Source organism: Leopardus geoffroyi, chromosome A1 (assembly GCF_018350155.1).
Source record: "Leopardus geoffroyi isolate Oge1 chromosome A1, O.geoffroyi_Oge1_pat1.0, whole genome shotgun sequence".
Taxonomy (NCBI): Eukaryota; Metazoa; Chordata; class Mammalia; order Carnivora; family Felidae; genus Leopardus; species Leopardus geoffroyi.
The window spans coordinates 87,490,523-87,517,359 of NC_059326.1; the positions used below are offsets into that span (position 1 = coordinate 87,490,523).

Below are 26,837 nucleotides of genomic sequence, written 5' to 3' on the forward strand. Positions count from 1 at the left end.
CCATGTTCCTGCTGCTGGCCATTCCGCCTTACCAAGCGGCTGCCCAGGGCTGCTCCCAGATCACAGCAGGGCATATGTGAGGCTGGCAACTGCAGGGCAAATCAGTTTCTCCATTTTCTTCTCTGGAAAGACTTCCCAGGTCTCCAGCCATTCCAGGTGGAAGAGAGAAGGAAACGGGATGAGCTGCAGGTGCCCGAGTTCCAGACCTGCCAGCAGACGGCACTCACCCAGAGCACCTGCCCAGGTAAAGGGGGTGGGGAGAGTGGGGGGCGGTGTGCAGTGTGTATGCGAGCAACAATGTACATGGTAGGGGGTGTAGCATGGTGTGTGCTGGTGTGTAGTGTGGTGCGCGTAAGCACATGTCTACCTGCCTGTGTGCTGTGTGGTGGGGTCCGTGTGTGCGTGCCTGTGCACTTGGTGTCCGGTGTGAGGCATGCGAAAGTGCACGCGCGTGTGGTGTCCAATGTGGTGCGTGTGTGCGGCTGGGAGGTAGGGTGGGGTCAGGAACTGGACTCTTCAGGACCCCTGCCAGCTGCAGCTGCTTGGGCTGGTTCTGTTCTGCCTGGATCCCTCAGGTTTGGAGAACCTCCCTTCCTTGCCCTCCCTCTGCGGGTTGAAGCAGGGCTGTGATATAGGGTCAGAGTCCCTGATCTGAGTCCAGGAATTAAGACCAGGTCTGGGATGGCCGAGTTGAGGGGCCCTCTGGACAAGGAGGCAGAGCCTCACAGGAGTGGCCAGCATGCACTCTGAGCTGTGATGGTGAAAGTCACCACCTGCCGAAGCAAGGACTAAAATACAGCCAGCCTTATTGGTCTCGGGGTTCAGACCTCCTTCCAAACACCAGACCCAAGCTCTGGTTCTCCCTGGAGCCCACTGGGTCATGGAGATTTCCCTCAGTTAGGAAGACGGGCTAACGCATGATCTCTTTGACCCGTGGTGGCATTTGGAGGCAAGACTTGCATGGGATTGTGGTATTTCCATGCAGCTTCATGCAGGGCCCACAGTCATTTATGTGTGTGTTTGTGTAAATCTGTGTGCTGAGGGTGATCGTTCATGCAGGCTTCAGCAATACCCGCAGAGGCATGTTGGGTCCTTGCTGGCACCTCCCTGCCCACAGTGTGTCTCACCTCCACTCCCCTTCCTGGGTCCTGACACAGAGTCTCTTCTGAAATGGCACAAGCCAAGGTTGCCGTCTGAGATTGGGGAGGTGCTGGATTCCCAGGAACAGGCACTGGTTTTGTTTTGGTGGCCCATGCTATGTGACATCAGGGGAGGGGTCTGTACCTGCACAGCCGTGCCCACGCAAGATGCTACGGGCCCATCCATTCGTGCCAATCACCAGTGCATCTCCGTGCTGCACGGAGATGGAACGTGTCTTTTCGCTTCCCACATTTCCTCTGTGAGTCGACTAGTTAATATTCGTTCATCCTTGTTTTTGTTGGCTTTTCCCTGTTCACATTTGGTGAGCTCTGTTTAGGGCCCAAGTGCAGCACCACTGTAAGTTCTCAACGAGATTGTGTGCACTGGGTCCTTCTGGCACCTTTCAAGATGCATACTGTCTTAGCATAGGCTGATTCTGCAAGACAGTGTAGATGGGGCAGCTTAGACGAAAGGGATTTATTTCTCACAGTCTGGAGGTGGGGGGAGTCTGAGATGGTAGTGCTAGCACATCCTGTAAGTAGTTAGGACTCTTCCTGGCTCGTAGACGCTTGCCTTCTCCCTGTGTGCTCTTGGAAGGAGACAGCATGGATCTGTCCTGTCTCTTCCTCTTCTTGTAAGGGCTCTCATCCCAACACAAGGGTCCCAACACCAGTAGGTCCCACTGTCTAAACCTAGCCGCCACCACCCTCCACCCCCCACAAAGGCCGCACTGCCTAACGCGGGCTCGAACGTATGAGTACTGGGGGAAACAGATATTTAGCCCGTAAGAGGTACTGTGATGTCTCTGTTGTGCATCTGGGGCACATGGTCCAAAGTCAGGGGCCCAGGAACACCCTGCACTGCAGATATGAAGCCATGTGGTCAGATGCACAACATCTGGGCTATACCCTTCACATTACCAAGCTGGTGTTCTCTGAGAGAATTTCATAGAAACTCAACATTAAGGGCCTCTTACATATATGCACACGATTCTTCCCACTTTTTTTAAACTTTCTAGGTCTTTCAGCCTGTAATTCTTGTTCTGCGTTTTAAAAATGTAAATTTATTCATCGTCTCCTGTTTGGTTTTTTGTCTTGTAAGTAAGCCTCCCCACTCTAACATTCTAAGAATATATTTTTTATGATGCCTTTATTTTTTTTTTTTTATTTACTTTCATTCCACGCTGCCCCTCAGCCCCTCTGGCTCTTGGGGGTCTGTTCATTTCCAGTGCACAGAGTGCTCTTCAGGACACGTCAGCTGCGAGTCAAGGCATGTGCCTCTGCTCCTGGCTCACACGCCGGTCTGGCCGTTTCCTGCCTGCAGCACAGCCTGGCCACAGCTCTCCTGAAACCCAGGGTTGCTTTCTACCTCTGCTTTAAATTTTTCACCTGCCAAACAGGCGTAATCATCATAGTTGCCAGGTGGGGTTACTATGGTTCTTTTTCTTTTTTTTAATGTTTATTTATTTATTTTGAGAGACAGAGAATCCCAAGCAGGCTCCACACTGTCAGCACAGAGCCCAGCATGGGGCTTGAACCCACAAACCATGAGATCATGACCTGAGCTGAATTCAAGAGTCTGGACACCTAAAGGACTGAGCCCCCCACCAGGTGCCCTCAGATGGACTCGTTGTTGAGGATTAAATAGTTCATGTAAAAGCACGTAGATAGATCAGTAATTCTTGCCTGTTACCCCACCATTACCCTACTACTCAGTTCAGCGCCCCTGCGTCCGCCCCCACACACCTTGTTACTCATCAGTGCTGAGCCAAGAGCTCCCTGTTACTCTCTTCCTGCTGCTCTGGGCACACCTCGGAGTCTCCTGTTACCTACTAGGGATTCTTCACATTGTTGTGTTGATGACACACAACAGCATTACTGTTGATTTCTTCCTCCCTCTTCAGAAGCTCCATGTCTATTTTTGTTAACTTTCTGATCTGAGTGGATGTCCTCCCATGTGCATTCTGTTAGTCTCGGAGGGCTGCGATACCAAGATACCACAGACCGGGAGGCTCAAACAAGGGTGGATTTTCTCAGAATTCTGGAGGCTGCACGGCTAGGATGAAGGTGGCCTCATGGTGGGCTTCTGAGCCCCCCTCCCCCTTCTTGGCTTGTGGATGGCGGTCTCCTCCCTGTGTCTTCTCGCAATCCATCTCTGAGTGTCTGTGCCCCAATCTTCTTACAAGGACACCTGGTGGAGCAGGTCCTGCCCTAATGACCTCATTTTAACTTAATTCCCTCTTGAAATGCCTTATTTCCAAATATGCTCATATTCGGAGGTACTGGGGTTAGGACTTGGATCTATGGATTTTTAAGGGGCTGCAGTTCAGCTCATTCCACCCTCGTGTCCTGCAAAGTCCATGTTCTCTTCCCATGCAAAGTGTATTCACCCTCTCTGGACATCCCTTAATCTCTTCCAGCACCAGCTCTGCATCCGTAACCTTATCTGAATGTCCTGTAGATCAGGTGGAGGTGACACCCAAGGCACATCCTCTCTGGCTGTGAATCTGTGAAACCACACGTCCAGTGCTGTACTTCTCAAAGTGCAGTGCTCAGGCTGGCACAGGATAGACCTTTTCATCCCAAAAGGGGAAAATTGGGAAGAAGAAAGGTTCCCAAGCAAGTCTGAGGCCGAGTAGGGCAAATTCCATTAGAACTTAAGGCCTGGGGCGCCTGGGTGGCTCAGTTGGTTAAGGGTCCGACTTCGGCTCACATCATGATCTCGTGGTTCATGAGTTTGAGCCCCACGCTGGGCTCTGTATCGACAGCTCAGAGCCTGGAGCCTGCTTCAGATTCTGTGCCTCCCGCTCTCTGCCCCTCCCCTGCTTGTACTCTGTCTCTCTCTCAAAAATAAACATTAAAAATTTTTTTAAAAAAAAGTTTGGGGCACCTGGGTGGCTCAGTGTGTTAAACGTCTGACTCTTTATATTGGCTCAGGTAGTGAGTTTGAGCACCAAGTTGGGTTCTGTGCTGAGTCAGCACAGAACCCTCTTGGGATTCTCTCTCTCTCTCTCTCTCTCTCTCTGCCCCTCCCCTGCTCATGTGCACACTCATTCATTCTCTCTCTCTCAAAAATAAATAAACTTGAACTTAAGGCTCGGGATCAATCTCTGGCCAGCACTCTGATCGCCCTTGGGCCCCAGTCTGCTGTAGCATCCTGACTACCTGGGGACGGCCATTGGAGCCAGCCCTCTTTCATCAAGGCCGACTCCCATGTGTCTCCAGATAGCTCTGCTGGCCTACTCTGTGGAATCCCAGAAGTCTGACAGCCTTCCTAAGGTCTCTTGCTTTTTAGTCTGAGTTGGCAGCGTCCCTGCTCACAGTGCAGTTCACAGGCGTTCAGGTCACCAGACCAGAGGGTCCTCCACAGCTCTTTCCTGGATTGCCTCCCCTCCGTGGGTTACACCCAGAATCTCTTTACCAAATGGTTATCCGGCCACTTGGGCATTCTCTCCAGAGCATACTTTGTAACTTTTTCAGTGTGGATAAAAGTGGAATTTTCCAGGTTCTCAAGTCTTTATTCCCCAGTCTCATGTTGTGCTGTGTCCCCTTACCCTAGTCCCCTTAGGAACAAGTGCTTCATGGCCCTGCTGCTGCCTGGTGTCTGCCCCATGCTCCGTGGCTTCTGGGTACTCCTGCCCTGCTTCTGTATCTCTAGCTCCACCCACCCTCAGGTTCCCTAACTTCACAGAATGCTCCTTCCTCCAGAGACTACATCCAGAATCAGCATATTTCTGCTAACATCTCAATTCCTGCTAAGACCTCAAGGGGGTCTCGCAGCACTCCCCACCCACCCCCCCCCTCGGTCCCACATCTCACACAGTGAGGAAACAGACCAGATGGGGAGCTGCGTGGTGGGCCTGGGGCTACGACTTCACCCCACTCCCCACCCATCTTCCAACATCACAGACTCAGGATTCATGGAGTCTGTCCGCTGCAGTCTAAAGTTCAGAGCAGCTCTACCCATCACCACTGGGGGCGGCTGGCAGGCGTCAGAGGTGACACTGAGGGAAAGCTGACCTGGGTGTAGGGTACTGTTGAACAGCCCTGAGGTCAGCACAACGAGCCTGACTCCCCTTCAACCCTGAGCCCAGAGTGTGTCACCCAAGTTTGCGCGTGTATATAATTTGGCAAATAATACATCAGTGACTTATGTCCAGGAGCAAACAGGGCTGTTCATGTCACAAGTGCCACAGAGCCCCTGGAGCTTGTCAGTGCTCAGCACATGGTAGCTGGTACCTTCCTGGCACTGCCTTTCTAGAATATGGTGTCTTTCTCTTTCCTGACAGCTTTAACGTGCCCTGTGACATTAGGTAAATGGTGTTAACTGATGTGTAAATGGCCAAGACTTCACACTGACAAATACAAAGTCCTTAGAGCTTGTAGGGGTCTCTGCCTAGAAAAGGAGGAAGGAAAGGATTGTGTGATGGGGCTTTAAGGGAACAGGACAGGGAAGGGGAAGAGAATCCACTCTGAACCTCCCTGGGGAGCCTTTGCAGGGGCAGGGCTGTGGCATGGGCAGCAGCACTGAATGAACTTCTGCGTGGCTTCCCTGTAGCCGGAGGGGACGCGCTGACCCCCGAGAACGGCCTGGACGAGGAGGTGACCATCGAGATCGTCCTGTCCAGCTCTGGAGACGAGGACTCCCAGCTCGGCCCTTACTGCACTGATGAGCCGCGGGGCCCCGCCGAGAAGCCGCGCAGCCTCCCCGCCTCCCACCGCAGCGGCGCAGAGCCTGGGGACGAGGTGCAGACGTCATCCAAAAAGTCCTACATCTGCCCCAACTGCGGGAAGATCTTCCGCTGGAGGGTCAACTTCATCCGGCACCTGCGCAGCCGCAGGGAGCAGAAGCCGCACGAGTGCTCGGTGTGCGGGGAGCTGTTCAGCGACAGCGAGGACCTGGACGGGCACCTGGAGAGCCACGAGGTGCAGAAGCCCTACCGCTGCGGCGCCTGCGGGAAGAGCTTCCGCCTCAACTCGCACCTGCTGTCGCACAGGCGGATACACCTGCCGACGGGTGGACTGGAGCCGGTGCCGAAGACCGAGCCTAACGCGGCGGGGGCCGTAGGCGGGGGCCCGGGCGGCCTGCTAGCCTTCCAGTGCTGCGACTGCGGGCGGGCGTTCCAGCGGCCGGAGCACCTGGCGCGGCACCGCAGCAGCGCGCACCTGCGGGGCACGGCGCAGCCCTTCCAGTGCCGCTATTGCGTCAAGAGCTTCTCTCAGAACTGCGACCTGCTTCGCCACCAGCGCCTGCACTTGAAGCGCCGCTCCAAGCAGGCCCTCAACTCCTACTGAGGCGGCCTGCCCTGGCCCCTCCCGCGGTGCACCTGCCCGGGACAGAAGCTCCGTCCTCCCACCCTTCGCTCTCAGGTAGAAATGAGATAGTGGCCGACTGAGCATGCGCTCTGTCTCGGCCGTGCCAAAAAGCAGGGAGGGCGCGTCTCCACCAGCTGTGACTCTTCATCTCTGCAGGTCCTAGAGAACCGTCCCTCCAGAGCTTCCCTGGCAGGGAGGGATGGGACCACCCCCCGGGGTCTGGCCCTTGCCAGCCAGTGTCAAGTACACTCCCTTCCCCTGTACTGAGGTCTGGGGGTACCTGCACTGCTGTCCAGCAGCAAGAAGCTTGGGGTGTGCTGATGGGCTGAGGGTGGCAATAAGGCAGGGTGCGGCCTGTGGGCCTGTGACCACAGGGCCAAACACCAGGCCGCATCCTGTCATCAGAAGGCTGAGTCTCCATCACCTCTTGGCCCATAGAAACAACCCACTGCTATCAGGCAGCCCTTTTCAGGCTCAAACCGTGCTGGGGGGCTTTATAGCTCCTGCAGAAGGGAAACTCCTACCCTTTTATTTGTGATGGTGTCTGCTTATTAGGGAACAGGAGCTTATCTAAGGCAAAGCCCCATTTTAAACTGTAGCACACCCGCCCCTAAATGCTGTTTCTTTGTACCCTTGAAGGGTCTTCATAGGTGGTTTTGGGTGGACGTGCAGTCCATCGAGTCCAGGAAGGGGGGGGCTCAGCCCCCAGTGAGGGTGTTCTGTTGTGTTTGTCTGGGTGAGCTGAGCCAGGAAAACAGAACCTCACATGAAGTCATGCTCTTGCTCTGCGTATGTGACTTAGTGTGCTGGTTGTGGTCATTTGCAAGGGCTCCTGCAGAAACCAGATGCCTTAAACAATAAAGGCATCACCTCAGTTCTGAAGGCACAAGTCCAAGATCAGGGTGGCCCCTCCCAGGGGAGGGTCTATTTCATGCGTCGCCTGTCGCCTGTTGCCTGTCGCCTGCCCCCGCACCCCAGGGCTTGCTGGCAATTGTTGGTACTGCATGGCTTCCAGAAGCATCACCCCAGCTCTGCTGTATTCTCACATGGTGCTCTGTGTGTGTGTGTCTGTCCCTTTCTGGAAGGACTGCATCCATATCTAAGGTCTGCCCGTCCTACTCCCGTAGACTCCCGTCTTAACTAATTACACCTGCTGTGGCCTCAGTTCCAAAGAAGGTCACACTCCAGTGTGCCAGGGTTAGAGTTGTGGGGGTTGGGGACACAGTTCAGCCCACAATACCACATGGTCACGTAATGCTGTCATCCCCAATCCACACAAGGACCAATACAAACACTGTAGCTAGCTCTTCCTTCAACCGGAAGCACAATTCAGACCCAAGCTGCTGCTTTCAGGGTGGGGTGTCCTCTGCACAAGAGCCTTCAAAGTTTGTAGCCTGGCATTCTGGATGGGGAGTGGAATCTCAGGCATGGATGGCTGTGGTCTTAATGCTTCTGGGAGAACTGACCATGTCCACTAGGCCCAGTGACGAGAAGGCCTAGGGACTGGTGAGCAGCTGTGGCCAGTTGTAAAAGCCAGCGACCGGTCAGGTGTTCTGTATTATTTATACACCTGCCAGTGTCTCCTTGTCATTCACTTCATTGTCCTGTCAAGACACCACTCCCTCAGACCCAATGAGAGAGTCCCAAGGTCCTACAGTTAAATGATGGCTGTGCCTGTGTAAGGGCAGCTTCATACCCAGGAACAGTAAGTGTCATAAAACCATTTGGTCCTACTCTCAGTAATAAATAAACTATTGGGGCTCTTTGTTTCAGAAGAATTTGCCTCTTGTATCAGTCTGCCAGGAAACGGGGAAAATAAACCCCCCAGATCTTTTAAGGCTAATAAGAAAGTGGAAAATTCCAAATAGAAGCCAGACGCTGTGCACATTTGTCTCGTCCAGCTGTGCTTTTGCCCAAAGGTCCATTGGTGAGTGTATTAACCCACCCACTTAAGACACGTCTACAAGGAGCATTGCTTCACTTACCTGGTGTATTTTACGTGTGAAATCTGATTGTAAGTAAGGAACAAGTGGAATGTAACAGAACTGAAACCTAAAGAGAGGCTGTGTGTTTCTTGAGTATCAATCAGACACCATGAGGCAGCCTCCGATTCCCTGACCCAAAGCTGACCAAGGCGCCCAGCAAACCAGGAGTTGACATTGCTCCTGGGAACCGTCATGGGTGATGTAGCTCAAATCCCAGGTTCATCTGTGCAGAAGAAGCCAGGGCTGCCTGCATTGCGGAAAGCTGCAGGTAATAGGAGGGCTGGCCCACTTGGTTCCTCCCTCCCTCTGTGGGCACTGGGCAGGCAGGTGAGGGGTCTCTACCTGGCCATGGAGGTTCAGGAGACGAGACTTCTCGTCTGAGAAGCATCTGCCCTCTCTGTTCCTCTGATCCCTTGGCATTGTTCCCACAAACTGAACAGGTGCATAATAAAAACTCACTGAATTAATATTCGTGTTAGACTTTTAATTTTAGTTAAAAAAGTAAAATGCACAGCTGAGAGAGATGGTCAGTCAACAGGCCAGAACAGTAGGGCTTCAGGTATAATGATCTTGAAAATGTTCCTTCTGGACATCAGACATCCCTATGTGAAACCTTTATGTCTCAGTTTCCGTCACCTGATCTGAGCCTTCTCTGGAAGAGAAAGGAAGTCACTCTCTCTACACCACGGGTAAGTTGCACTCCTGGTTACACCATAGCTATTTCACTGAACTTTGGCCATTTTTTAGTGCATCCTTTGTCTCCTGAACTCTTGCCATTCCTAAGTCACGCTATAACACTGATGGGAGAGAAGGCGCAAGTCCACACCTGTCTTGGACTTGGACGTTGGTCCAAGTTGCTCTTCTTCCCTGAGATGGTTTCCTTCCTCCACCAAAAGCAGAATTTGGACCATGCACAAGCTCTTCTGTTTGCAGTGTAATGTAGGGGATTGGATGACCCCCAATCCTATCAAGCCCAGGCACGTTGTCTTTTGGCAACAAAAGTTGATCCTGTTTTGTCTTAAAAGTGATGGTCCGGCCCACTGGTGCTCCTTGCATCAAGACTACATGTTAAGACATGTGCTCAATTGGGGCACCTGGGTGGCTCAGTTGGTTGAGTGCCGACTTCGGCTCAGGTCACGATCTCGCGGTCCGTGAGTTCGAGCCCCGCATCGGGCCCCTGTGCTGACAGCTCAGAGCCCGGAGCCTGTTTCAGGTTCTGTGTCTCCCTCTCTCTGACCCTCCCCCGTTCATGCTCTGTCTCTCTCTGTCTCAAAAGTAAATAAACGTTAAAAAAAAAAAAAAGACGTGCTCAAGAAGGCAGGCTGGCCAGGAAAGGAGCACTGGGGAATCTTCGTGATGCCACATTGCACAAAGCTCTCTACCAAGTAGCAGAGTCACAGGAAAGGTAGGAGATTCAGGGAGAGTCCGAGATTCTCTAGCACCTCATTCTGAAGCAGATCAGGTACAGAAGCTTTTAAGACATGAAATAAGTTAGGCCAAAGTTCATCTATTTGACTCAGTTTCCTATTCCCAGGCAACAGGTCTTCCAACACATTTTCAAGACACAGTTTATCCACAAAACCCTTGGAAATGAGACCTTCAGCATATCCCCAAGCACTGGAACACATTATTAAAAGTCTCAAGGGATAGAAATAGTAGGAAGGAGATAAAAAAGGAGTTTGCCTCATGGAGAGCCAGCAAGTAGAGCATTAGAATGTGAGACTCATAAACGCCCTGGTCAGGGTTCTGATAGCAAGACCCCAGTGGCTGATATAATGCAGGACCATTTGGGCCAGTGGCCACATCTGAATGCTCTTCCTGGGACTCCCTGTACCTAAAGTAGCCACAAGATTCACCCTCAGTAACCAGCAAGGCTCCATAGGTTTCCTTTTTTTTTTTTTTTTTTTTTTAAGCTTTTATTTAAATTTGTTAGATAACATAGTGTAATATTAGTTTCAGGTGTAGAATTTAGTGATTCAATACTTATATACAACACCTGGTGCTTACCACAAGTGCTCTCCTTAATTCCCATCCCCTATTTAAGCTATCTCCCACCTGCCTCCCATCTGGTAACCATCAAATTGCTCTCCATTGTTAAGAGTCTGTTTCTTGGTTTGCCTCTCTTTTTTCCATGTTTATTTTGTTTCTTAAGTTCCACATAAGAGTGAAGTCATATGGTACTTTTCTCTGACTGACTTATTTCACTTAGTATAATACTCTAGCTCCATCCACATTGTTGCAAATGGCAAGGTTTTCTTTTATGGATGAGTAATAATCCATGTATATATATACACACATCTTTATCCAGGCATTTGGGTTCTTTCCATACTTTGGCTATTGTCGATAGCACTGCTGTAAACATTGAGCATGTGTCCCTTCGAATCAGCATTTTTGTATCCTTTGGGTAAATATCTAGCAGTGCAATTGCTGGATGTTAGGGTAGCTCTATTTTTAACTTTTTGGGGAAACTCCATACTGTTTTCTAGAGTGGCTGTGCCAGTTTACATTCCCACCAGCAGTGCAAGAGGGTTCCCCTTTCTGTGCATCCTTGCCAATACCTATTTCTTGAGTTGTTAATTTTGAGGCTCCATAGGTTTCACTGTTAGGAGTGAAATCCCAAGTTAGAGTAAGTAGTCTTGGGAGAAAGAACGGTCATTCAGGATTCCTGAGAATCTGGTATAAGCAAGATAACAACAAACTGCATATAAAATGGGGTTAAAACCTGGCCCCAGGTGTTAAATATGTGATGGGGATCAAGGTTGCACTTGTGATGAGCACCAGGTGTTGTATGAAATGCTGAATCACTATATTGTAGATCTGAAACTAATATTACACTGTATGTTAACCAACTGAAATTAAAATAAAAACTTAAAAACAAAACATGGCCCCATGTAAGAGAAAACACTGGGAAACTGTATGGGGATGAAAGGGCTCAGTTTCATCCCTCAAAAAGATATGTCCATGTCCTAACCCCCAGAACCTGTGAACATGACCTGTTTAGAAAAAGGGTCTTTGCTGATGTAATGAAGTTAAAAATTTTGAGAATAGATGATCCTGAATTACGTGTGTGGGCCTGAAATCCAAAAAGTGTTCTTAAGGACACAGCAGGGGGGACACATGGGAGAACGCTGTATTAGGCACAGGCAGAGATCGAGTGAGAAGCCACAAGCTGAGGAAAGTCTCAAGCCAATAGAAGCTGGAAGATGCAAGAAATGATCAGACCCTAGAGCCTTCAACACCTTGATTTCAGACTTCTGGCCTCCAGAACTGTGAGAGGACACATTCTGGATGTTTTAAGCCACCCAGTTTGTGATAATTTGTTGTGACATCCATGGGTTACACCAGCTTCTGGTGGCTCCAGGTATCCCTTGGCTTGTGACTGCATCAGCCCAAATTCTGTCTTGTCAAGGCCTCTTCTTCACATCTTCTCTTATAAACTCTCATTGGAATTAGGACCAACCCAGGTAATCCTTGAGGGTCTCATGTCAAAAACCTTAATTTAATTAGTCTGCAAAGACCCCTTTCTCCAAACAAGGTGACATTCACAAGTTTCAGGGAACAGATCATCAAGGGGTCCCCATTCAACTCATTATGGTGATTACTGAGAATTTGATTCTTTCAAGTGAGGATTAAAATCAAAACCAGCCAGTTAATTGATAATGTCCTATGTCTCTGGCAAATTAAAACTGCCCTTGACCGTCTGGTTTTCCACAGTAAAGAGATGCTCCCCCAGGAAATGATTCTCTTCAGTCAAGAGTCTGGAGTGTTAAACCTGAAGGAAATGTGACGAGTTACCCAAAACCCTCCTCGGCAGGTGGGGGCCGTTTGGTTTTGTCTAAGATCAGAGGCATTCTAAGGGAAAGCACCCAGGATATCTGCTGCTGGGCCAGGATCCCTGGCTTTGCACCGTGAAGTGGGGAGAGGAGAGACAGACTGATACCTCATTGTGTTGTTAAAAGGAAATAATGGGCCCCAAGTGGAGTCACTCTTGCTAAGCACCATCAATACTTAATAACCAACCAAATTAATTTCAATCTCTCCCAGGAATAGAATTTTAAACCACTCAGTCTGGAATTTCCTGATCAACACTAGGAAGGCAAACCCACCCTTTCCCGAGAAGAAGGTGATTAACTGAAATAATAATTTCTTTTGTTTATGACATCCTTGTCCCGGCCCCTTTCTGCCTATTAAACCCTTTCATATTGTACAGGTCCTCAGAGATCAGAGATCGCTTCTGCTTGCTAGATGGTGAGCTGCCTAAGTCAAGTCATTGAATACAGTCAATTAGATCTTTAAACTTACTCAGCTGAGAGGTTTTTTCTTAAAAAAAAAAAAGTTTCTTTACTTGGGGGAGGGGGGGCAGTGGGTGGGCAGAGAGAGAATTCCAAGCAGGCTCCAAGGTGTCTGCCCAGAGCCTGCTATGGGACTCGATCCCTCGAGTCCCTCATGAGATCATGACCTGAGCCAAAATCAAGAGTCGGACGCTTAACCTACTGAGCAAACTGAACACTCCACGCAAACACTCCTTTTTTTTTTTTTTTTTTTTTTTTTTTTTTTTTTTTTTTTTTAACAGTATCTATCAAGAGGGGCACCTGGCTGGCTCAGTGGAGAGTATGACTTGATCTTGGGGTTGTGAATTCTGGCCCCATGTTGAGTGGAGATTGCTTAAGTAAAACATGAAAAATCTTTTTTTTTTTAATTTTTAATGGTTTTTTTTTGTTTGTTTTTTGAGAGAGAGAGAGACAAAGACAAACAGTGTGCAGGGAAGGAGCACAGAGCAAGGGGGACACAGAATCTGAAGAAGGGTCCAGGCTCTGAGCTGTCAGCACAGAGCCAGATGCGGGGCTCAGTCTTACGAGCCGTAAGATCATGACCTGAGCTGAAGTCAGACATTTAACCAACTAAGCCACCCAAAGTGAAAAATCTTAACTATCAGGATTTTCCACAGAAATGTCACCAATACAGGATGTGTATATGCATATATATACATATATATAGGGATTTATTTATTTATTCATTTAAAATTTATGTTTTAAATTTACATCCAAGTTAATTAGCGTATAGTGCAACAATGATTTTAGGAGTAGATTCTTTAGTGCCCCTTATCCATTTAGCCCATCCCCGCTCCCACGACCCCTCCAGTAACCCTCTGTTTGTTCTCTATATTTAAGAGTGTCTTATGTTTTGTCCCCCTCCCAAATTTAAATTCTTTTTTTTTAATGTTTGTTTATTTTTTGAGAGAGAGAGAGTGTGAACAGGGGAGGGACAGAGAGAGAGAGAGAGACAGAGAACTTTAAGCAAGCTCTGTCAGTGCAAAGCCCAACGTGGGGCTCAAACCCACGAACCATAAGATCATGAACTGAACTGAAGTCAAGCTCTCAACTGACTGAGCCACTCAGACACCCCAAGAAAGGCATTTATGTTAAGGAAATTGCTCACATAATTTCCAGAGCTGGCAAATCTAAAACCTACAGGGCATGCTGTCCATCTGGACACTCAGGAAAACTTGCAGTTCTAGTGTAAAGGCAGTCTGCTAGCAGAATTCCTTCTTTCTTAGGAAAGGTCAATCTTTTATTAAGGCTTTTGTCTCAGTCAGTTTTGGCTTCAGTAATAAAAGTGCCAGAGACTGGGTGGCAAACACTGATTTCTCACAGTTATGGAGTTTGGGAAGTGCAAGATGGAGGCTCCAGCACATCTGGTGTCTGCTGAGAACCCACTTCCTGGTTCATAAGCAGCCACCTGCTTGCTGTGTCCTCATATGGTAGAAGGCGTGAGGGGGCTCTCTGGATTTGTATATAAGGGCACTAATCCTATCATGAGGCTCATGACCTAATCACCTCCCAAGGCTCCACTTCCTCATACCATTACACTGGGGATTAGGTTCCAACATATAAATTTTAGCGGATTGAGCCTAGAGTTGGGAGAGAGGTCCCTGATTTGGAGCATAGCAGGCTCTGAATAGAGGAAAAGAGGCCACCAGAATTTCTTCTCAGCCTGCTTCCCTGCTTCTCTAGGAGGTGGGCTTGGATAAGCACCCGTGCAGAGTGGTGCAGAACAGGAGGTATCAGGATGGACTGCAGCTGGTAGTGAGTACAGAAGGGTTGGGGTCCTGGGGTACAAACAGTCAGTCCATAGCAGCCTTCATCTGATTGGCTGCGGCCAACCCACATTATGGAGAGCAATCTGCTTTATTCAACATCTACTGATTTAGCATTTTTTTAAAGTAGGCTCCATGCCCAGTGGGAAGCCCAACACCCTGAGATCAAGACCTGAGCTGAGATCAAGAATAGGGTGCTTAACCCACTGACCCACTGAGATGCGCCAACATCAACTGATTTAAGTGTTAATCTCATCCAAAAACACCTTCCCAGGAGCATCCAAAAATTTTTTGACAGAATATCTGGCCACCATGGCCCCACCACACTGACACATAAAATCAACCATCACACTTAGATTCCCACTTCCTTAGGGGACCAATTCTGTGCAACAAAAGCAAACTCTCCAGGTATCTGGTGCACAAAGTCTTGAGTGAGTTAGAAACTTTGGTTCCAAATAAGCCCTATGGCCAAGTTAATGGCTGGCCAGGCCTAGAGTTGGCTTTTCATCATGAAAGTAAATTTGGGTCTGCTCAAGACAGAGCTCTGGGGACGCCTGGGTGGCTCAGTTGGTTAAGCGTCTGACTTTGGCTCAGGTCATGATCTCACAGTTCATGGATTTGAGCCCCATGTTGGGCTCTGCTGACAGCTCAGATCCTGGGGCCTGTTTCAGATTCTGTGTCTCCCTCTCTCTCTGCCCCTCACCCCACCAATTTTTCTGCCCCTCCCCCCTCACAAAAAGTAAACATTAAAAAAAAAAAAAGTGGGGAGCCTGGGTGGCTCAGTTGGTTAAGCGTCCGACTTCTGCTCAGGTCATGATCTCTCGGTTTGTGAGTTCAAGCCCCTCGTTGGACTCTGTGCTGACAGCTCAGAGCCTGGAGCCTGCTTTGGATTCTGTGTCTCCCCATCTCTTGGCCCCTCCCATGCTCATGCTCTGTCCCTCTCTGTCTCTCAATAAATAAATGTAAAAAAAAAAAAAAAAAAAAGAGCTCTGTTCCAAGCCTCTCAACTTGTGCTGAAATTCTCAGAGTCCCTTGAGTGTCCAGGGCATTGCTATGACGGAGTCAGCCAGAGCCAACCCTAGCCACAGCTAGGGGAAGCCATGGGTCAGGGCTACACCACTCAGGACACCCCCTTGTGGTCAAGGAAGACTGGCCACCCACCAGTCCCACCACCTGCCAGGGTCCTGCCATTTCCCTCTTTGCTGACTTTGCACACCCACCTAGGGAAGGAAGAAGAGGGTGGAAGGAACATCCCTTATTACCTCTGCACTATCTACAAGAGGTTCTTAGGACAGACTTCCAAGAATGACTGAACCTCAATAGGGTAAAGAATTGGGAGCCAGGAACTTGAACTTTAGAGGTGAGATGAACCCTCACTGAGGTTCTGAGATGCTGCATGGGTGCAATCTTCCCTGCTCTGTCTGGCAGAGAGACCTCGTCTGCTTTGAAGAAAATGTTGAGCCTCCTAGGATGGGCCCTGGGTGTCCCTGGCTCCCTGACTACACCCGTGCCATGATCTGGGCAGTACTCAAGGCAGCATACGGTGGACAGGTTGACATGATGTCCCCATATGAGCACCCAGCCTCTGGGGTCCAGAAGCCTGCGTCCCTGACAAGCTTCCCTGCTCCACTTGGGTGTCCACCCAGAAGCCTAAACAAACACCTGTCCTCTTCTCTCTCAACTTCCATAACTCGTGCCTCGAGTTGACTGATAAGGAATGGAGGCTCCTCTTCCTTCCCTTCCGCCCTGCCCACACCCCGCACCCCAATCCTTCTGTACTACCAGCTACCCCCCATCTTAATACCTCCTGTTCTGCATCACTCTGTGCAGGAATTTATCCAAGCCCACCTCCTAGAGAGGCAGGGAAGCAGGCTAAGAAGAGTATTCTGGTGGCCTGTTTTCCTCGATTCAGAGCCTGCTATGTTCCAAATCAGGGACCTCTCTCCCAACTCTAGGCTCAACCATTGTTTCCACTCTGAGGGGTTAAATTGAAACCCTGTGCTGCCCACCCTCTCTTACCTGTCATCCTGAGATTAAACTGCCTTGAGTATGAATGTGCCTTTCACAAGCTGAGCAAAACTCAGCATGGGGAGTGGGGACTCCTCATTTATGGACTGATTTTAAAATCCTTTTATACTGTCTCCTATTTTAGAATGGAATAAGAGGGATACAGGACAAAACATTAGCATGCATGGGGTTCTCCAGAGTGAGTTCACTGTCTCCTCAGAGGGAAATGGTTTGTGATGCTATTTGCGTCACGGTGCATCCCCCCTGCCCTTGGAAGTGATGATTATAGAACCACTGGGCATCTTCAGATTGCCTGGCTTGGCCCGTTTATTCCATTGATGAGGAAGCTGAAGCCCAAGCAGGCTTGAACAGCTCATTCACAGGCAGCCAGTTAGTGGTGGGACACAGTGTCTGTCCTTGCACCAGGCTCTCCCAGCCTCAGAGTCTTGCAGGATTTTTTACCTCAATACCCAGGATTCGTTGTCTCGCTACTTCGAAAAATGAAGAGGTGGACACAGAATGAGTGGTAGGCAAAAGTTTATTAATTAGAGTATAAGATTCTAATCTAGTCTTAATCAGCTCAGGTCATGATCTTACGGTTCGTGAGTTGCAGCCCCATATCAGGCTCTGTGCTGACAGCTCAAAGCCTGGAGAGTGCTTCCGATTATTGTCTCCCCTCTCTTTCTGCCCCTTCCCTGCTCATGCTTTCTCTCTGTCTCTCAAAAACTGAATAAACGTTAAAAAAAATGTTTTTTTAAATGGACACCTGGGTGGCTCAGTCCGTTGGGCCTCCAACTTTGGTTCAGGTCGTTTGAGCCCTGCGTTGGGCTCTGTGCTGACAGCTCGGAGCCTGGAGACTGCTTCGGATTCCGTCTCCCTCTCTCCTTCCCTCCCATGCTCACGCTCGGTCTCTTTCTCTCAAAAATAAATAAACATTAAAAAAAAAAAAAAAGAAGAATATGAACGCTGTCTTTATAGAGGGCACATTCGAAAGTGAACGCCTGCGACTATAGGGAAGCGTCCTTGTTTTTATAAGGTTCTGGTCCGCACCTTCTTCCTTCCCCCTTATTCCTTCTCAGGTCCTACCCTTACCGGCTGAAACAACTCTAGGTACTGGGTTGTCCATTCCTGATTGACTCAACTCCATTGTGTGAAGAGTCAGACTGGTCATACCATACCCCGTATAAGGTATAACATATGTTTTATGGTTTAGCTAGGCATTTTGGTTGTCAAATTCCTGAGGGGAACCTGAGGGAGAGTGGTGGTATCTGTTACATTCTTAAGAGGAAGGTTATGCCTGAGGGGATTTGTTGTGGTCAGACGCTCCCAGCATTGTTCCAAAATCTGTGTGTTTCCTTTCCCCAGGGAGCTCAGGTAACCCTTCCCTCTCTGCCTATTTTGTCCTGTCTTTCCCTATTCTTAAAATTTTTTTTTTTCAACGTTTATTTATTTTTGGGACAGAGAGAGACAGAGCATGAACGGGGGAGGGTCAGAGAGAGAGGGAAACACAGAATCGGAAACAGGCTCCAGGATCTGAGCCATCCGCCCAGAGCCTGACGCGGGGCTCGAACTCACGGACCGCGAGATCGTGACCTGGCTGAAGTCCCCAGGCGCCCCATGTCTTTCCCTATTCTAAGAGTACTTCTGTGGTTTATGGTGGGAGCACTCCTTCCTGAAGCTGAGTCTTTCTCACCCAGGGCTGGGACCTGCCTGCAGTTTCATGGTCATCTGTACCACCCAGTCTATCCAGTCCCACATTTCCTGTTGCACCCCACCTTTCCAAACCCAGTTTCTGTGCATGGTCTCAGCTTGTACTCACTGAGCACTGCAGGGGAGAAAAAACTCTCTACCTTCTATTCATTAATTGTGAACCTCCAAATTAAATTGGCAAAATATTGATAAGCAAGGGAAAATACAAGTTTTTTTTTTTACCCACTTATATACATAAAGTCATAGAAAAATGTGATTCAAGTTGGTGGTTAGAATTTGGGGCTTCGAGGGGCCCTTTGCTCTGGGAGAAGGAAGGACTTCTTAGAAGGGTGGGGAAAAGGTACTTATGGAAACACAAAGGATTTTATTGACTGACAAATGGGCCCTTAGGGCCCTTAGGAGAATAGTTGGGAGGTACAATAGCCTCCCAACAAAGTCTGTCTGGGTGTGGTTCTGACTTCTAGTCCCCTTTCCTGTGATAAAAGCCCAACATCCTTTGTTGACTTTTGGTGAAGCTCCAAGGAGGTGAGGGGGTTGAGGATGTCAGTTCTTTTGGGAGGGGCTGCTTTTAGGCAAATAAGGAATTGTAGGAACTCAAATTCCTTTAGCTCCAAATCTTACCCTATAGTGGCATATTTTAGGGTGGCATGTCCTGACCCCTTCCGTGCTTACCAGGAGCTTGGATCTGTGCTGGATGTCGACCACTCTGCCAATCCTGATGTCCTGCTGCACAGACTGCAAAGTGCCTCATGCTCAAACTACTGTAAGTAGCTATGCTGAGTGGATTGAGGGGCTGGGTGGCAGTGAATGCCTTACTTGTCACCGCTGCCCCCACCACACCCCAGGGCTTCCCCTTGGAGGGGGAATAAAGATAGTGTTATGCCCAGAATTCGTGATCCCCAAAGACCACTAGGGAGCCGAGTCCGATGCAAAAGCAAAGAGCCTTTATTCGAGCTAGCTCGAGCTCAATTCCCTACCAGCACCGACGCAGCGGTGAGATACCAGGGAAAGAGAGCGAGTTTCAAAAGGACAAAGGTTTTATTGGGGCCTGGGGGCAGTTGGTGAGGTAATGGCTATGGCCTCAGCCCATTGGCTGGGGAAGGGTCCTGGGGAAGGGTCCGAGTCCTGTTAGGCAGGTGAGGGGGAGTTTACTCAAGGGGAGGAGGTGTGGTCAAGGTGAAGGACACAGAACTAGATGGAGTCGGCTGGCGTAGGCCCGCCCTTTCAGTAGTAGATGCAGTTGCTCTCCTGTTAGGATGGACAGTCTGAGAACATGGAACGCATGACTTTTGTCACTTTTTTCTTGGTAGAGGTGAGATTTTGGGTTAGGTTTGAAGAGGCGGAGGGAGGAATGTGCCTTTTCTGCATCTTCATGGACACTTGGGAAGAAGGAATCTATGACACAAAGGCTTGTGCAAAGCCAGACAGTGTCCTCCTCCCCCAGTCTGAGCTCAGCCTCCTCCACCTGGGGGAGGCCCTCCTGGGGACAGTGGAGGTTGGGGGCTGCTCTGGCCTGTCTGTTTCCTCCAGGCAAGATCAGGGCTTGGGTCATAGGGTGTGGCCCTGGGTGAGCTTCAGGTCCTGGAGAGTAAGGGTGATGTCATGATAAATCCAGAGAAGGGAGAATAAAATCATTTCTAATCAGAAGACCCTGGTGTGGTTTGAAATCGGGCGAGGGGGAGACTTTCTGGGAAGAAGACCTGATTTCCCTGCGAGCATGTAGGAGCAGCCCTCATTGTCTACCCTTGTCCTTTGCTACCTTGGCCGTCAGCCAGTTGGTGAGGAACGTATGGAAGGCCAGGACACCTGGGCTTGGTTGCCGTGTGCCCGTCGATGGACCCAAACTCCTGGTGCCATGGACCCTGTACTCAGAGGAGCAGCTGTTTGAGGAAGGCAGAGCATGGCTCTTAGGGCTACAGCAGAAGTTGGGTGGTGCCCCCTATTTCTGGGTATCTTGTATTCTAGTGCACTTTCTGTCTTGTTAATTAGATCAAACCTCAAATGGGAGGCAAGGAAGCGCTGACTGCAGACATCTTGAAGGCATTCAGTTCTCCTACCTCTAATCCCCTGCCCCTCTCCAGGCTGTCTCTGTCTTTCCATCTGTTTTCCAGAAAGGCATGAAAGTGTAGTGGAGAGACCTGAGGGGACCTGACTCCCGGTCCCACCACTTTCTGATGGCTCTAAGTTGTTTCCTGGGGCTCATTTAACTGCTCTGTGTCTCAGGGGCAGTGACCCTCGTCCTGGACTGGGTAGTCAGAGGTGCAGCTGTGCCTGCAAAGCCCATAACCCAAGCTCGGCACTGGGTGGGGTCATTGGAACTAAGAAGGGAAATGCACATGCACTGTGCAAGACCTAAACCACAACATGCCCCTCCCTATGGTTGATGAACTGAGAAGCAGAAAAAGAAGTTGGAGAATATCCTATGACCTGGAAGAGACTTGGTGTTTACTTTTCCCGGGAATCGCTGGATCTCAGTGAGAAAAGCTTGGACGATCTTTCCCCATGTCAACTCTAATCATCAGGATCGTCCTGCAAAAGAGGCACAATTATTATTTCACAGGTGATGCACAATGGTTCAGAAATAGGCTTAGGGAGACCCAGCTGACGAAGACTCCCATCCAGGTAGCCCGTTAGGTAGTCTGGGCATTCATAGTGTGCTGAGCCAGCAGCTTGTCTAAGGCGTTAGATAATAAATTGCACAAATAACTTTTAAATTACTGCTGGGACAGGGTGACAGATGAGGAACACAGAAAGAATGTGTCAGAGAATGAAAGAGGGCTTCAGCTGCCTCCACTCTGACCTCACACTTTCTAGTAGGGTTCTTCTTTCTGGCTTGTCTCGTGGCTCAGGTGGAAGACCCCGAAGGTAAAGCAGCCCCTGAAATGACCCCTTCAAACAATGAGGACTGCCCGGAGCCACCAAGACACCACCCAGGACTGACTCCAAGACAATGATTGATTTGACATTCTCTGCCCACCTGTGCAGGTACCCACCCACCTTGGCCCACATTTTCCTTATATAAACCTGGAAGGGGGCACCTGGCTGGCTCAGTCAGTTAAGCATCTGACTCCACTTGGGCTCAAGTCTTGATCTCACAGTTGATAGTTCGAGTTCCGCGTCAGGCTCTGCACTGTAGTGTGAAGTCTGCTTCTGATCCTCTGTCTTCCTCTCTCTCTGACCTTCCCCCAACTCTCTCTCTCAAAATACATAAATAAACTTAAAAGAAAATAAACCTGGAAGTATTTTCGGTACTTGGAGACATCTTTGACACGTTAGCCCGCTGTTTTCCTGGGGCTGGCCACACTGAAATAAAATCCTTTTCTGTATCAACACATTTGTTTCTCTGCTGTGGATTTTGTCGGTGGACAATGGCTGAACCTGGTCTGCGAGGGACTCCCAAGCCAGGTGCTCTTGCACGCTGGTGCTCTGGCTGTAGGAAGACTGCTATGAGAAGTAACCATAAAGTGAGATGTGGCAGAAAAATAAAAGTAGAATATAAAGGGACAGAACAAGGCCAGGGTGGCACCAAGCTTCAAATTTACCTTCAGAGTCAATTAGGATTGGGATATGGTAAGACCAGGTTTGTGTTTTCAGAGATGGCTCTGCTACGGTGGGGTGAAGGGGGGGGAAGTGAGGTGAAGGGAGGAGGGAGTGGGGTGAATGGGGGACAGTGTGGTAAAGGGAGGGGGGGTGAAGGGAGGGGTGCAGTGTGGTCAAGGGAGGGGGGAAATGTAGTGAAGGGAGGAGGACAGTGGGGTGAAGAGAGGGGGGCAGTGTGTGAAGGGAGGAAAGCAGTGTGGTGAAGGGAGGGGAGCAGCATGGTAAAGGGAGGTGGGCAGTGGGGTGAAGGGAGGGGTGCACTGTGGTGAAGGGAGGAGGGCAATGTGGTGAAGGGAGGAGGGCAATGTGGTGAAGGGAGGAGGGCACTGTGGTGAAGGGAGGGGAGCAGTGTGGTGAAGGGAGGGGTGCAGTGTGGTGAAGGCAGGAGGGCAGTAGGATGAAGGGAGGAGGGCAGTGTGGTGAAGGGAGGAGGGCTGTGTGGTGAAGGGAGGGGGGCAGTGTGGTGAAGGCAGGGGGGCAGTGGGGTGAAGGGAGGAGGGCAGTGTGGTAAAGGGAGAGGGGGCTGTGGGGTGAAGGGAGGGGTCAGTGTGGTGATGGGAGGAGGACAGTGTGGTCAAGGGAGGGGGGCAGTGGGGTGAAGGCAGGAGGGCAGTGTGGTGAAGGGAGGGGAGCAGTGTGGTGAAGGGAGGGGAGCAGTGTGGTGAAGGGAGGGGGGCAGTGTGGTGACAGGAGGAGGGCAGTGTGGTGAAGGGAGGGGTGCAGTGTGGTGAAGGGAGGAGGGCAGTGTGGTGAAGGGAGGAGGGCACTGTGGTAAAGGGAGGAGGGCAGTGTGGTGAAGGGAGGGGGGCAGTGTAGTGAAGGCAGGAGGGCAGTGGGGTGAAGGGAGGAGGGCAGTGTGGTGATGGGAGGAGGGCAGTGTGGTCAAGGGAGGGGGGCAGTGGGGTGAAGGCAGGAGGGCAGTTTAGTGAAGAGAGGGGAGCAGTGTGGAGAAGGGAGGAGGGCAGTGTGGTAAAGGGAGAAGGAGCTGTGGAGTGAAGGGAGGAAGGCAGTGTGGTGAAGGCAGGAGGGCAGTGTGGTAAAGAGAGAGGGGGCAGTGGGGTGAAGGGAGGGGGCAGTGTGGTGAAGGGAGGGAGGCAGTGTGGTAAAGGGAGAGGGGGCTGTAGGGTGAAGGGAATAATGCAGTGGGGTGAAGGGAGAGAAGCAGTGTGGTGATGGGAAGGAGGCAGTGTGGTTAAGAGAGGAGGGGAGTGGGGTGAAGGGAGGAGGGCAGTATGCAGAAGAGTGGCAATGTGGTAAAGGGAGAGGGGGCTGTGTGGTAAAGGGAGGGGACAGTTTTTTGAAAGGAGGGGAGCAGTGTGGTTAAGGGACGGGGGCAGTGGCATGAAGGGAATAATGCAGTGTGGTGAAGGGAAGGCAGCAGTGTGTGAAGGGAGAGGAGAGTGGGGCAAAGGGAGGGGCAGAGGGGGAAGGGAGGGGAAGTGGGTTGATGGGAAGAGGGCAGTGGCATGAAGGGAGGGCAGGGGGGGTGAAGGGTGGAGCACAGTGGGGTGAAGGGGAGCAAATGGCAGTCAGGGTCATAGTGCAGACTGGAGATTTGGGGAGCAGACTTTCAATGTTGTCTTTCTAGCACATCTGGGATACCCTGCAAGAATCAGCTGACAGCAGTAGACAGGCAGGAGGAAGGAGATGTGAGGAGATGAGGTGTGAAGAGGAAGGAATACATCAGCACAAGTGTAGTGTGGGTCTCCCTGAGTTCAGGGCAGCCACAAGGGAGCAGCTGGACAGAACATCTGGAGACTGCAGACAGCTTCAGGCTGTAGGGGAGACCCTGGAGTCATGTCCTGTTACTGTAATGGCACCTGTGAGAGCAGAGGAGGTGGCCACGGGAGAAATCATGAAAACACAAGGGAGCCTGGAAGGAGGGAGTCTAGCTAAATGTGTATCTAAAAGACAAAGAGAGAGGTGCTTGTGTGGCTAAAGAGGTTAAGCTTCCAAGTCTTGATCTCAGCTCAGGTCTTGATCTCAGGGTTGTGCGTTTGAGCCCCAGGCATTGGGCTCCACACTGGACATGAAGCCTACTTAGAATAAATGAATGAAAGAATGAATGAATAAATAAAAGAAAAAGAGAGACCATACTGATGACTAGATGTCATGTGGGATCCTGGGACAGAAAAAGCACATTAGGAAAAAAGTAAGTCTGAATGATGTATGGACTTTAGCTAATAAGAATGTATTATATTGACATATTAACTGTAACAAGTGTACCACACTTGTGTAATGTTAACCTGAAAATAAGAGCCACAATGATAGACAAATGAGTGTTTATTTCAGAATCAAAAATTGCAATTCAGTGAGCACAGATTCAGGCAGAAACCCAAATAGTGTCCCACTTATAGGATGAAAGCAAGGAGTTTCTAAGAGGAAAAAGGAAGGGGGAAATTACAAGAGTCGGAGAACAGAAAAAAAAGTTTTCTATGTGTGATGACAAGCTAAGTTACACTGATAGACTACTGATTCTATCTTCAGAAAGTCCACAACCATCAGTCTTGTGATCAGGATGTCCATTACCACCCCCGCTCTCCAACTTGTCCAGCAATTGCTTAAAACACCTGATATATTTCCCAATCCAAAGATTATATCCCAGTTCATACAAAGGCAGGTAAGTGAGCTTTTCTGCAGTGGCCACTCTGGCTCTATTTTTAAAAATGTTTCTAGTCATGCCAGTTTGTCACATTTTCCCCTTTTAATCTTGATCTTTCTCTGAAAGCATCCCTGATCAGCCTTCAGAAGGCAGTGCTGCCTGAGACTGGGTTGACCTCTTGGTGGATGTCAAGCCAAAAGACACAGCCAGGCCAGAATGGAAAAGAAAGGTTTTGCTTGTAACAAGTAAGAAGAACATTTGGGGTATTTCTCAAAGCAATGTTTCCCTGAACAGCAAAATTGGGGAAGTTTTAAGCTGAGGGCACATACATATTCATGAAGGGGCTTGCACAATGGGGAATTCAACAAGCAACTGGGGGAAAATTCATTTTGAGGTGACAGAGTCCACGTCAGAGTCATGGGGCCAGCCAGGGTCAACATTAGTTTCCTGGCTTTCGTTGCTCTGGTATTGGAGTGCTTACAGGGGTTTACATTTGCAAATAGAACTCAACAATGTGTGTCAGGTCAATCTTTACCTTTGAACCAGCACTGGGAGTTTACCACTGATTAGTTGTTGTCCTTTGTGTGATTAGGTTGTCCCCTGGCCTGGTAGTGGCTGCTGTTCTTATATTCCTTTGTTTCCTTGACATTAAGCAGTGATGCTAAGTCATCAAGGATTATTGCTCTTGTTTTCTTCCAGAAGACTCATTCCCAGTGTGGCATGTTTCAAGAGGAGAAAAATGATTTCCTTAGGAGCTTTAGGCCACATTTGAGCCACAAGAGTGCCAGAATGGAAAAAGGCTTTACCGTCAAGTTCCTTTAAGGCCAAATGTCTTCTGGAGTTTTTGGATCTTCCTCGTGTGAGGTGTCATAAGCCTTAGAAATCATTTCAAATTGTTGAGTGACCATTATTTGGGTGGTCTCCTTATAACATGCAACTATAGAGAGGAGACAAAGTTTTACAGGGACAAGAATTCCAATTATAGTAAAAATACTGAATCCAAATAGGAGGATTGACCCAAACCAGGAAGGAATTCCTGGGGGCAGTCAGCTAAAAAGATCAAAGAACCATGGATATCATTAGACACTGCATTTAACTTTCTAGTTTGTGCCTGGATTTTATCGGATTCTGTTTCTACTTTACAAGAGGAGTTAACCCATGTTAAAAACATATATATCAGGGAATCTCAGAAGATAGCAGAGTAGGAGAATCCTAAGCTCACCTTGTCCCATGGATACACCTAGATAACAGCCACATCAATGCAACTAACCCAGACAATGACACAAAGACTGGCACAACTCTCTCCACAGTTAATCCTAGACAGAAGGTCACATCTAGAAGGGTAAGAGGGGTGGAAAAATGGTCAGGAATCAAACTCCCAGTGGGACACCCCAATGTGGACAAGGGAGAGGAGCAGATCCCACACCAGGCACCCCAGACCCTTGTACTGGGAAGACAAATCCTTGTAATATTTGGCTTTGAAAACCAGGCAGGGCTTAACTGCACGAGTTTTTGAAGTCAGTAGGGCATAACTACAGGTACTTTAAAATTCATCATGCTTGGTGCTAGGAGAGCTGGAGGACAATAGGAAACTGAGTCCTCACCCTTACAGAAAGTATAACAAACAACCTAGTGGAGAAACAGCATAGAAGCACCAGTTTGAAAAGTGCCTAGGGTATATGAGAAGGAGATGTATTTACTAATCTCAGAACTTGTGCTGGAGGGGCATGGATTTTTAAGGGATTTCTCTAAGAATGAAAGAACTTGTAGGCACCATTTCCCTCCTCCCACCCAGCCTAGATACCCAGACACCTGTAAGAACCAGCACCACACTTTCCACATAGCTCGCTAACACCACATATCCCATTCCACATTATCCATTAGATTCACCCCATCCAACCTGCCCCACTCAGCAGGAGTCCTTCCAAAGCAGTACCTACTGCATCTCATTTCACAAGCAGCCCTAACAGTGACCAGCATCATTCTAAAGTGACTCTTGCCCTGGGGAAAGGGGAAGATAACCACATATACCAGTTTGATCATAGCCCCAGAAGTGGGCTGGGGATAGATATTTGACCTGATTGCCAGTCCCACCCACCAACAAAAATCTTACAAAGGACAGCACAAGAAAAGAGCCGTGTAGTTCAAGGTCACAGCAACCCTGGCAGATAGATTAGGGGCAGACATCTCTTCTGACTGTAGGTTCTGCTCATCACTAAAGGCCTCTCATGGGGCAATGCACAGAGAGAACCCTGCATTTTGATATGCCCACATATCCAGCAAAGGGGATGAGGGAAGGTACCTGGTCTGACTCAACTATAAGCACAAGGTTGCCCCACAAGGTTGTCCTTGACAGCACAAGGACCAAACCCTGCCCACAA

At 49.5% G+C, this 26,837-nt stretch overlaps 1 protein-coding gene across 10 annotated transcripts in view; it reads left to right on the forward strand.

Annotated features, from left to right (window-relative positions):
• ZNF496 (zinc finger protein 496) overlaps positions 1 to 8,907 on the forward strand; it is a 37,027-nt gene extending 28,120 nt beyond the window's left edge. For all 10 annotated transcript variants that reach the window (XM_045483414.1, XM_045483378.1, XM_045483372.1 and 7 more), the window contains 2 exons: positions 131 to 244; positions 5,698 to 8,907. In XM_045483414.1, coding sequence (XP_045339370.1) covers positions 131 to 244; positions 5,698 to 6,434 — 851 coding nt within the window. In that variant the 3' untranslated portion in view covers positions 6,435 to 8,907. The remainder of the gene's footprint in view (positions 1 to 130; positions 245 to 5,697) is intronic.
• Positions 8,908 to 26,837: the final 17,930 nt, after the last annotated feature.